A 12,487-nucleotide genomic window follows, 5' to 3' on the forward strand; every position below is an offset into this window, starting at 1 on the left:
GTTTTGCCCAGCAAACAGCCCCAAAACTCAAACTTTTAATTAGCGCACTATCGTAAAAGACAAAGAAAACTTGCAAACATTCACATTGGAGGTGCTTACGATACAATCCGCTCGTCAATCACCCAACTTATCCTGACAGCTCTAATAAAAACCATGGCAACCAGGAACGAATTAATCCACATTCAATACAGCAAAAACAGCTCAATTAAAACTAGAACAAAGATATTGTGAAGCTGCTTCCCTCTGCAGTTTGCGCTCCTGTTTTGAATTGAACGGCCTGTTGACTGACTGACACCGAGCCCCGCTCTCATCGCGAAGGCAGATTAAGAGGCGAATCCAAGAGGTCGGACCCGCCGTGCACCTCTTGCCCTCCGATGACAGAGAACAGATGATCTGAATTTCAAAACCTCGACAGCCACTGAGTGTCTGCTCTCTGGTCACTGGGTGGAGGGGGGAGCAGGAGGAGGAGGGGATGGTGTGGGGGGAAAAATGTAAGAGCAGCAAGCCTAGCAGATCAAAGAAAATAACATGGGAGAGGATATGAGTGCTTTGAGAAGTAATATAGACGAGATAGCATCTGTTTTCCGGAGCATGCAGGAGGCTTGAGACGAGCCAGGGGAAAGAAAGACAACGGAGCGCGTTGGATAGGACCGAACACAAATGGGTTATTAAGAAGCCCTCAACGTAATATCTGGCTGGACATTAAAGTGTCTCTTCTTGACTGCTGGGGGTAGGGGGGGATCTTTATGATGCTAATGTTGAATAAATAATATGAAGGATCATAATGAGGGAGTCAGTGTTTATATTAAAGACGAAAAAACTGTCATGCTATCCCCTCGCTGGAGACTTTACGAAAGCCCAAGAAGTCCGGTTCTGCAACGAAAAGCTCCGACACAAACATTGCAGATGCCTGTTAATGGTTAAAGGTGGCATTGGTAGTGTTTCCTGAGTCTCATCTCTGCACTGACCAGAATTTAAATAGGTTTTAATGAAGCGGGAAGGGAGGTGCTGGCTGGAACCCTTTTATTATGTGTGTTCAGGTCTTATAGCAGCCTTGGTTGATCACACAAAATGTTATTACCAGCAGACATGTTCAACACAGTGTGAAACTTATATATATATCAGAATAATATATACCCTCCCTCCTTTTATTTTCATAAAGAGATGTTGTGGTTTACGTGTGAAAAGTGTAAATTCCACAAATGTTCAAAATCAGAGACAAGAACTCTGAGCCGGACACTCACCCGGTTGTGTATTTTCATTTCTATGGTCCATATAGTATATCAAAACCATTCATGGGTCGCGCTCCCATATGAGCTTCCTGAAGATTGAATAATGTCCTTCCTGATCCGCGCTGCAAGAGGCCATATTGGATCCAGATTTCACTGGTTCAAAAGTCATTTCATTCCCCTTCATTTCTCCCCCTCTCTGCCCCGCCGTCCGCTTTATTCCTCTCCGTCTCTCTCTGCCGGCTTTATTTATTGCAGGTCCAGCGGTGTGGTACAAAGCCATTACCCGCGCATATGTACCTTTTTGAATAATCAATAAATAATTATTTTATTATTTAATAGGATCGTATGGGAAGAAGGAAATGGGTTTTATTACATAAATCCATCACGTGTGATGAATGGGCACACTTGTAAAGTTGGACGTGGGAGATGTGGAAAAGTGGTTCGGACCGGGCGCGCGCCTGCGCTCAACTGCAGTGCCTCGGTGGGCACTTTCTCCAATGCGCGGTTGTAAATATGACATTTTTGTCTCACTGGGACTGTCAATTGGAGTGCAAGGGGACCGGGGGAAGGGGATTGTAAATTCAGAGAGATTAATTAACCTTTTACATTTGCGATTCAGCCCTGCATCTTTTTCCCGTATGTTGTGACCCCTGTGAGCAGAGGGGTGAGGGACCTGGCCGCAGACGGCCCAGGGAGCGCAGACGGCCCATTCCAAATGAGTTATTAACAGAATTTTTTGAATAGATGGAAAAATTGTAGCCTGGCCATTTAGTGTCATAAAGGCCGGGTTGGCGAGGAGGCAGGGGCCTCCCAGGGACAGGAGGCAATACCATTACAATCAAATCTGAGATGGAAGAGGGATTGAGCTGTCCATTCTGAATTTTTATATTGTCAGAGGGGCCGGGGAGGAAATAATGCCATCCTGGAGTGTATTAACCTCTGGCTGGGGAAAGAGGACAGGGGTAGGGAGAGGGAGAGGGAGAGAAACAATCCAGGCCGTGGGAAGGATTTTAGATTGGACAACAGGGAGAAAGGAAAGTTAGAAGAGGGAGGAGAGGAATGAAGGTGCCAGAAGAGAGGTCCATGCCGTATGCTGTGGAAGCTAAAGAGGGAGAGACAGGGATATGAGATGGCCGAGAGACAGAGCCAGAACAGAAGCAGGGAAAGTAGGGAATAATTTAATAAGGATTCAGAAAGAAAGTAAGGTTGGAGAAAAGCATATAAAAGTACATGACGAGACTACAAGGGGCAGATGGGGAGAGAACTGATGGGAAAGTCCGAAAGGAACGTGGGAAGACATGGAGGCAGGAGATGAAGGAGGCAAGGGGGGACAAGTTGAAGGGAATGATGGTATTTGGGCAGTAGAAATGAGCTACAAAGCAGCTATAGAGTGTACAACAAGCCACAATATGAGGATGATACATGAACATCATCCTCAGATTATGCTGCTGTTCAATGCAAATTATCTATCTTTCATTTCATTATCAACAGGTGAGATTAGATGTGGATTCACACAAAGACATTTTAAGTTTCAGATTGTTCACTGAGTTGTGCCTAGACATACCAAATAGTGCAGGAAAAAATTGTCATAGTGAAAGTACAGAAATAGTCAATGCAACAATTAACTTTCATGGACTTAAAACACACTAAAATTACACAGACAATGACCAGACCAGACAATGCGTTGAAAGCACCCTGTCACTCTGACACATTCTGACTTATTTTTGCAACCAGAGGAGTCGCCCCCTGATGGCCATTTGATAGAATGCTAATTTAAGGCACTTCCACATTGGCTTCCCTTTCAGACCCAATTCAGATAAGTCATAATTTCCTATCTAATATATAATGCATAGCTCCAGCCAGTAGGAGTTGGATTCACAAATCCCCCCACCAGTTGTATTCTAGGGCAGCGGTCCCCAACCTTTTTTGAGCCACGGACCGGTTCCGTGTCAGAAATTATTTTCACGGACCGGCAATATAAATGACGTAATAAATATGACGTCATACAATTATACGAAGGGCATAAAGTGCCAAAACTACAACTCATCATTACGCCGAATTAGTGTGAGCCGTGCGCTTGTTTACCTGCAACGAGCCGCTAATGGAGACGGCGACACAGACGTGTGTTTGGTCCGCTGCTCCTAACCGAGTTCTGGTCGCTGTCATTAGAACACCGGCAGACTTGTTGTGTGAAATGTCCCTTAAGGCCACCGTCATTTGCATCTCGAACAAATTAACTTCTAGCTCGGACGGGCTCGATTCACCGGGTGGGTTTGTTTACAAATGGGTTGCAGGTCTATTCTTTTGCAGTCGGGTCTCTTGTGGTTGGAGTACCGCTCAAACTCTTTTAAAAGCCTCTTCCACCCGGTCAACGTCTGAAACATGTAGAATATTCCGCTGTTCACTCGCCCACACAGCAGCGACTTTATCGGCCAACTTGAAAACAGTTGTCATTTCCCTGAAGTGACAGAATTCATTGAGCAGGTTGAATATGTTTTAAGATTCTTTGTCACTGAAATGTGCCGCCAGCAGAGGGTTCGGCGCGTGAGACTCGCCTGCAGCGATAAACTCGAACTTTAAGACTCCTGAACGCGGCTCAGACGTACACACGGGTGTATCCGGTCCTTTTTCAAAATAATATATTTTTCCGACTGATAAAAAAAATAAAATTACAACTTTTTTTTCCGCGGCCCGGTTCCAACCAAGCCGTGGAACGGTACCGGTCCGCGGCCCGGGGGCCCCTGATCTAGGATACACATCCAAGTTACCAGAACTCCTCCCAATTATGGGATGGTACATCCTGGTCCCTAGAACTCTCCGAGATCCTCAAGTAGGCGTGAGACCAGTGCTGCAGCCTGCTGGAAATCACTTCTATATAGACTCTGGTTCGGTGCTCCGTGACGTCACTAGCGATGTCACAGCACAGAACCAGAGTCCATACATATGTCAGTCAATGTTTCCATGGTAAGCTTGTCAGTGACGTCACAGATAATGTTACGGAGGACGACACTAGCAACACGTGCATGTGCGCCGGTGCTCGATGGTGTGACTGGAGACATCACGCTCACCTTGTAACTCTGATGGAATCTTCAAAACAGGTAACGTGCGCACGCAGCCTCTGACGTTCGCTCCTTTCCTGCTGTCCGTGGCCCGCGGAATAAGACCGAGTTGAATAACACCGGACCGATGACGTGTAGTGACTCACCTGCCTTGACTGCGTGGAGCTCCGTCGACCAATGGCATCGCAGTTCGGAGGTCGCAGCGGAGCGGAAGTTGTTGGCCGCTCCTGCCGCTGCAGCAAAAACTGGCATCTTTTAGCCGGCTAACGCGCGTTTCAACGCGCAATGGTTGTTTGTCACTGCGGAAGGAAAACATGAAAACTCCCCAAATGTGCGTAAGAGGAAGCCAGCATGTCCAGGGAAATGATTGTCACCGGCGTCGCCTGCGAAGGAGCGGATAAACTAGCGTAAAAACAAACCCGGAAGTGCTGGTGAAGGTAACCAGCCTGCTACTGTAGCTTGCTTGTAATGTGGAGAAGGCAGAGCCGGGAATGAAATGCCTCGCTCATGAATCGGCCGTGAATGTTGCAGTTTACACTCGTCTTTAGAGGCGCAATCTATGCTAATTAGTTATAGAACAACTTCCAATTAAGTTGCTAGCAACCGGCTACTTCATGTAGCCCAGCTAACGTCACTGGCTATCGTCCTTTTTCTAAACACGATGCTCTCTGTATGAAATGTCTATATCTTATTTTGAATCTACAACTGGGTGGGTGTGAAGTTGAATGTGATGCATCGGCGTGGGGCTGTGTTTAGTAACGTTATAACAAAACTAGCTAATCAGCAGAAAAACATGTTTCTGAACGAAAAACAAGGCAGCATCTTGTAAATACTCCGGTCTTTGAACGGCTCCTGAGGGAGGACATGGCATGTGGCATAACTGGTGAGGTGCAGCAGCAGTTTCAGTTTGATGGATGCAGGTGGGTGCTTCCTCAACGTGTTTGTAATATTGTTCCCAGTGTCAAGGAGCAGGGCTGGATCACTGAATGTTCACTGTGCATCCCGTGAAAGACAACAGCCATTAAAGTAAAGCAGGAAGTGGCACCATGAACTGCATCTAATTGACAAGGATGCTGCGATGCCACTTTTTCCTGTGGTCTCACGACAGCTCTGCGTCGCGCTTCACACTTAAGCAGAGCCAATTGAGTCCATTATTTCCCTTTTTGATTATCACCTAATTCTCTCGCTCCATGTCCCCACAGCTCCCAGCAGCAACAATGAGTGCCAAATATGGCCTGGTGAGCTACAACAGTTCACGGAAGCACATTTCAATCTCCATCCCGTCGTCCACGGAGGTGATGTCGCCCCACATAAAGTCTGTGGAGGAGCTGAGGGTCCTGGGAATCAACCTGAGCAACTTCAGCCCCGCCACACAGTTCTTGATCTGTGTGGCCGGAGTCTTCCTCTTTTACCTCATCTATGGATACCTGCAGGTAACACCGGGAGAAAGACAATCGGAGCACACAGACATGTGATTAGGAGAGTGCTGTTGTCAAGGCTCTGTGTGTCTATTTGCATGCACAGATACAAAAGACAGGCACATGTAGTCTCACCAAAGTTTGTATATGTGTGATGTTTTAATAGATGTTGTTGTGGCCCCGGCTTTATATTTGGAAAATACAGTGCCGGTACTGATGGTAGATTACACAACCCATGTGACGTATTTAAAAAAATAACTATCAGTCCCTGCTTTGTTTTATTTATTTATTTTTTCTCATCCATCCAGGAGTTGATATTTTCCGTGGAAGGATTCAAGCCTTTTGGTTGGTACCTCACTCTGATCCAGTTCGGCTTCTACTCCATGTTTGGACTCGTGGAGCTTCAGCTCACGCAGGACAAACGCAGAAGGTGAATAATCCCGTGCTCCCGGATGAAAGACTCTCCTCGCATGAACTCCTTAGACAATGTTTTTGGAAGTATTGGCGATGAAAATGTTTTGTTAAACTGTTTTAGCAACACATCCATTTTAAAAAGCAAAAATCTGTCACTCGGCTACGTTATATTTTCCTGTCTTCCAGGATACCGGGGAAGACCTACATGATCATAGCATTTCTAACAGTGGGCACTATGGGCCTGTCCAATACCTCCCTGGGCTACTTGAACTACCCCACACAGGTCATCTTCAAGTGCTGTAAACTCATCCCAGTCATGATTGGAGGAATCTTTATACAAGGTAAGCTGATTCTACTCTATTTGTATTTGTACACAGACGTTACAGTTACACTGAGATAATTACTTGTGCTGGTGATTTTTAAACTAAGAAATTAGATTTTTCTCTCAGAAAACTGTAGAGTAAGATCGTGGAATCTCTAAATATACAGGAGATCGTATTACTAAGAGAGAATAATACATGCCTTCCTAATTGAACTTTACTAAGGACTTAAGGAGATGCAGTCATCAGTCAGGAGGACATGTTAAACCTCATTTCATTCATTTAAGATGTTTCCTTTAGGACGACCACCTTTCAACTTTGGGCACCTATTTTTTTATATCTATGTCTGTTGTTGTCGGATGTCAGAGCCCAGCCGGATGCACTAGTTCTGTCCTTTCCTCCTCACACCGGCCCACTCGAGGTTCTGTGTCCTCAACGTCAGACAGGTTTTGCATATTTTTGTCTAACTTTTTTTTGCCTTCTTTCTGGATGGATAGATGTGAAGACCAGGGTCCCTCAAGGGGTTGAGTGGAAAACAGAAGTTACTCACTTTGAATGCAAAGAGGGAAGAAAGTGGGCATGAGGGAAGGATGAAGGGAGGGGTGTGGGGTTGCATCTGATGTGAGGCCCTTCAAAGGCCAGTCAGGGAATCAAAGCCGACCGCGGTCGACCTGATGCTGCGTCCCCTTGTCGACCTCGAGGCATCTATCCGTCAAACTCTTTTTGGAAGACTCCTTCATCCTGTTGTTTATTTTTTGTCCAAACTTTTGTGGTTTTGGTTTGTTGTTACACGCGCAACCTCTGCTCCAACTTCCAATTGTCAAGAATACCCAATGTGAAAAAAGTTTTTTTACCTAAGTCCAATGTCATCTTCTTTTATTTAAAACGAGGTCGGTCATCTTTTGATTCCTTTTCCATCCAAGCTCGAGGCAGTGTCTCAGATGGGTGTCTCTGTGTTTGTGATGTAAACGGTTTTTGAATTTTCATCACTCAAACTCATTCCTTGTTTCCTCCAAAATATGATTTAGGAGATTTTAGAAGTTAAAGATTGTCATTCGGAGTACAAAAGGGTTCATTGCCCCGGGTTTGTGTTCCAGGTAAACGCTATAATGTGGCTGACGTGTCTGCGGCCCTCTGCATGAGCCTGGGACTCGTCTGGTTTACGTTGGCAGACAGCAAAGTGGCCCCCAGCTTCAACGTCACAGGTAACTTCTTTGTCTGTGAGGCATAGAGACGCTTCAAGTGCCTCCCAGCTCATCCCTGCACCGCTTCAGCTAAAAACACACAATGTGCCTGTGTGTTGAGATCCCCGTGTTCTTAGTTGTGTGTGTTGACGCGTGTCCGTGGCACACAGGTGTTCTCCTCATCTCCCTGGCGCTGTGTGCAGACGCCGCCATCGGAAACGTGCAGGAGAAAGCCATGAAGCTGCATAACGGCTCCAACTCTGAAATGGTAGCCTGTTTATCTCACTGAACAATGTATATAAGTCTATATCTGCGACCCCGACTGCTCTGTGAGAATTGTGGTAGTTGTCGTGGCGTCGCTGACGGTCACATGGGGTTTGTGTGGACAGGTGCTGTACTCGTACTCTATCGGGTTTGTCTACATACTGACGGGCCTGCTCAGTGTCGGTGGACTCGGGCCAGCGGTGGCGTTCTGCTCCGAAGTGAGTAGAGCTGAAGACAAAAGGACTCGATACTATGCAAATGAATCACTTCTTATGTATAGTATATTCATCTTGTGCTCCTGGCAGCTGCGTTTTAATGTATATTAAAATATGTTTTATCTCGGCATCGGGAGGAGGCCGATGTCGCGTCTGTTTCATATTCATATCTCAGTTGTTTCCTCTCCGCCCTCCCAGCATCCCGTGAAGACCTACGGTTACGCGTTCTTCTTCTCTCTTACGGGTTACTTCGGCATCTCCTTCGTGCTCGCCTTGATCAAGCTCTTCGGCGCCCTGGTCGCAGTTACAGGTCAGAGCCAAACTCTGCTCTTCTCGTCACTCTGGGATAATCTGACCTGGAGTCGATTTGGAATTGTATCTCGGACAGATTGTTGAGTCAAAATTCATAACATATTTATTTAACATACTAGACTAGAAATGTGTCTTTAGTCATATTAGAGAGTCGCATCTGTTGAGTTTAAATTTCTTGTTTATATATATATATGTAAGTAAAGCCACACATGTATCTATTTATTTATGTTTTCTCTTTTGCAGTGACCACCGGGAGAAAGGCCATGACTATCGTACTTTCCTTCATGTTCTTTGCAAAACCTTTCACTTTTCAGTAAGTCCGGCCACCTTTTTGACTTTCTTCTAGCTTAAAGTCCCCACTGGCCTCTCCTTTGACCACTCTAACTTGATTTGAGTGGTCAAACTCCTCCGCTGTCAAAGGAGTCTCGTTTTTTTCTCTAACTTTCTACACACACACACTACATACAAGAAACAAAAAAACGCGTGCATCTTTCCCCAACTTCATGCTCCCTCCAGCTGGTGGGTGCCACGTTACTGGTCCTTTTCACAGTTTACGCTTCTTAAACCGATATACTTTACTCTTACCAGTATCTGCCTCTGCATGGCCATCTTGTTGAACTCTACTTCACACTCTACATCCAATTATTATGTTGGCTCGAATTGGCTTCTGCTGACGTTCACACGTGGCAGTCCACTTCGTCTCTGGCGTCTCCTTTGAAGACATCTAACCTTTCCCATCTCTCACCCGTCAGGTACATCTGGGGCGGCCTCCTGGTGCTCTTCGGCATCTTGTTGAACGTTTACAGTAAAAACAAAGAGAAAATGAAGCTCCCCTCCTTCAACGACCTCAGGGGCTGGCTGCTGATGGGAAAGAAAGTCCGATTTCTCTCTCAAAACGTATAGGAGGCACCCACGGGCGGAGCGGAGGTCCTGCGCCGGCAGCCTGACCGTCTGCCCAGATGGGGAGCTGTCCCGCCTGACTCGGCCTGCAGGAGCAGGCGCCCCAGCGGCCAGCCGCATCAACACTGAGCCGAGGATGGGAGTATACGGTGTGACCAGCAATCGGCCAGAAAAACTGCCCACACACAGTTAAACTAGGACGGGGGGGACAGAGCCGCCGTACCTCATCGTGGACCAGGACACCACTGGTGTCCAACGCAAACTCTCTGCAGCAAACTGAAGGAACAGACTCTTTTTTACAAGGGGGATAAATGCTAGTGGGCTCTTTTTTTTCTTTTTTTCAAAGAAACACTTCAGAGCCCCACACAAACATTCCCGACATGGAGGACAACACCGAGGGCTTTTCTAAAAGGAAGCCGGCCTTCGTTAACCAAATCGCAGAGTTTTGCACCGTAAAGCGTAAACATGTGTACGCGTAAACCCTCGAGTGGCTGGAGAGATGTTGGGTGGAAAGAGCACCGAGGAGACGTGCTATCCCGTCACGACTCGGACGAATGACTGCGCCCCCACTCCTAAAAGGAAAAGATACATTTTAATAAAAATGCATATTTGCCCCCGCATGTGCCAGAAATATGGAACTTTGTTTTACATGTTTATTGTCTCGATGAAAGTGGCTTTTCTTTTCTTCATAGTTTATTGGTAATTTATTACTGGCTGGGCTCAAGATTATTGAAAGAATTGTGATCATGTGGTGACATTTTGGGCAATATGAAGGCATTTACTCCAGTGTACATGAAAACATCAAAAGAATGACAGATACCCTAATTTGCTAACCATGTGTTTGGGTGAAAGGTTGTTGTTGTTTTTCACATGTATAAATAAAAACTTGGACAATTCCCTCAAAGTCCAGTGTTTCATACGTTTGTGTTGTTCTGGCTAGCACACCGTTACTCACTCCAGTTGCACCGCTCAGGACGAGAGTTGAAATGCTGCCAAACTCTCTGTGTGTGTGTGTGTGTGTGTGTGTGTGAGAGACATGACTGCCAGTCTAAAGGGCGATGTGATGAAGCTCACACCTGCTTCTTCACCAGTGTCCTCTCTCTCCATTTACAGATAGTTTGTTCATATATTATTTGAGGAGATGTTTCTTCAATGACGCTTCAACATTATTATGGAGCCGTCGTGACTGCATCGATTTTCTTACAATTATTTTAAAGAAATCAGAAACCTCCTTTACTGGATCCCTGCTTTTAGTTTGAATGGCACTGTGCATCTGGTTTTGATTGAATACAATATATTCCAGATAATCATGGCCCAGGAGATTATGTTATTGTCCACTGATTGTTTATCATATTGTATTGTCAAAATAATAATTTTGCTCTGATAATCTAAAATGCATCCACAATAAGTTTGAGTCTATATACCCAGAAAATATTATTTAAATCCTCTCCTGAGATCGACGAGTTGTAAACTGCAGGCCGGCAAAGTGACGCGTGTAACCGCGCTCAACCTTGGACCCACAATCCTCTCTGTCGAAGCGCCTGCAGCAGGAACCCAGCGTGATGTCTGCTGACCATGCATTCTGACCTCTCAATGAAAACACACAGATGAGAAGAGATCGGCCTTACAGAGGTCAATAAAGTGAATAAATAAATAAAACATAAATTAACATGTTAAGTACTGACACTCTTACTTTGTTTTATTTGTTGCAAAGCCTAAATCCAGCAGGTTCTTCGGTAAGCTTGGAATCCATTGGTGATGTTTTAGAAGTCTTTTGTCCTTGATGATCGTGTGTGTGTGTGAGTGTTTGTGTGTCACTGCCATTGCATGGTGTGAAATGAAAGAGACTTGCCAGCTCCGCAGGAGGCAGCTGAGTGTCTCTCCGTGATCCTAATAGAGGCCCAGATATTACAGTTTCACTTCCAGGCGGGAAACCTAATGCTGGGCCAATTAGTAATTTGGTATTTCATAAAATTTGGCAGCTTGTGTCTGATGACAAACTGACAGAGATCCTCTCTCCTCCTGGGAACCTTTGGCAGTGCAGCAGTGTACACACACACACACACACACTGAGAAGTGCTAAGTGTGTCTTCCAAAGCAAAGTGGTGGGTGTTAAACAAACTGGGAGAGTGTAACTCAATTGAAAACAAAAAAATGACTTTGGATGCTTTCGGGTTTGGCTGCAGATTTTCTGTTTTCACACAAGCTCGAAACGTGAAGAACCCTTTTTTCAAGAGGCCTCTCAGTATTTAAATTTTTTTATGATGCACAGCGGCGAGCCTAGCCTCGGTTTTTGTATGAATGATGAACGGCGAGTCAGTCCATTAGAGGTCGAGAGGTCACGTTGCGGTGTTAAAACATTACCTTTCGATGTGCGGCGTTGATGCTTCATTGCCATGGGAACGGCAGTTCTATTCAAGCTCCCTGAAAGGTCATTATGGGATGGGAAAGCCCAGTTGACCCAAGGCAAAGTACATCATTTGTCTTTTAGCCGCAGGAGAACACAGCGTGCAAAGCAGGCTGACCCCGGCTACAACGCTGAGGACTTCAGAGCCATGCAGGAATCTGCTATCCACTGAAATCAGCTGTTTGTTTTTTATTGTTTGGGACAAAAAGTTTTTAGATATTTTTAATAATCACAAGTGACTTAGTGTCTTTAGTTCGGTGATGCAATGTGAAATGTGTGGAATTGCTTCCATGTATGATTCAGGGATGTCCTCAATAGGCCTTCATGTGTAGTAGTCCTCTTTTTGTCTTTACTTTTACCGTCTCTCTCTTTCTTTCTCCCACTGCCTCCTCATCGTCCAAACCCAGACTCTACACCCACACACACACACACACACACACACACACTCCTGGTAGCCTAGGCCAGCCAACCTCTGCTCCTCGCACGGCTGTGGCCCTTCCTAATAAATAATGTGAGGTGTCCGGAGCTCATCATCTCAGCAAATGGGCTGCCACATAATATGCGGCCCGACCTCGGACACGCACAGCAGGGAGGGCTGGCAGCCCATTCCTTACGGGTGCCATCAGGTCAGTGGGTGCAGCACGGTGGCTAGGAGAGGAATATACAATAGTTCATAGAGACATGTACACACACACACACACACAGATACACAATCTGGGAAATATGCGTATTCACTTTCTTCTGCTCAAGAAAGCGAATATG

At 45.7% G+C, this 12,487-nt stretch overlaps 1 protein-coding gene across 2 annotated transcripts; it reads left to right on the forward strand.

Annotated features, from left to right (window-relative positions):
* The first annotated feature begins 4,229 nt into the window (after nt 1-4,229).
* slc35b3 (solute carrier family 35 member B3) lies at nt 4,230-10,225 on the forward strand. 2 transcript variants are annotated; one of them, XM_056433613.1, is made up of 10 exons: nt 4,230-4,330; nt 5,494-5,724; nt 6,018-6,139; nt 6,310-6,464; nt 7,541-7,648; nt 7,798-7,895; nt 8,017-8,109; nt 8,305-8,416; nt 8,662-8,731; nt 9,171-10,225. In XM_056433613.1, the coding sequence occupies exons 1-10, from the start codon at nt 4,256-4,258 to the stop codon at nt 9,319-9,321; spliced, it is 1,215 nt and encodes a 404-aa protein (XP_056289588.1). In that variant the 5' UTR covers nt 4,230-4,255; the 3' UTR covers nt 9,322-10,225. The 2 variants fall into 2 exon arrangements, with proteins under 2 accessions (XP_056289588.1, XP_056289589.1); XM_056433614.1 differs by lacking the exon at nt 4,230-4,330 and adding an exon at nt 4,512-4,728.
* Nucleotides 10,226-12,487: the final 2,262 nt, after the last annotated feature.

The sequence above is a fragment of the Pseudoliparis swirei genome, chromosome 16 (genome assembly GCF_029220125.1).
Source record: "Pseudoliparis swirei isolate HS2019 ecotype Mariana Trench chromosome 16, NWPU_hadal_v1, whole genome shotgun sequence".
In the NCBI taxonomy this organism is placed as follows: Eukaryota; Metazoa; Chordata; class Actinopteri; order Perciformes; family Liparidae; genus Pseudoliparis; species Pseudoliparis swirei.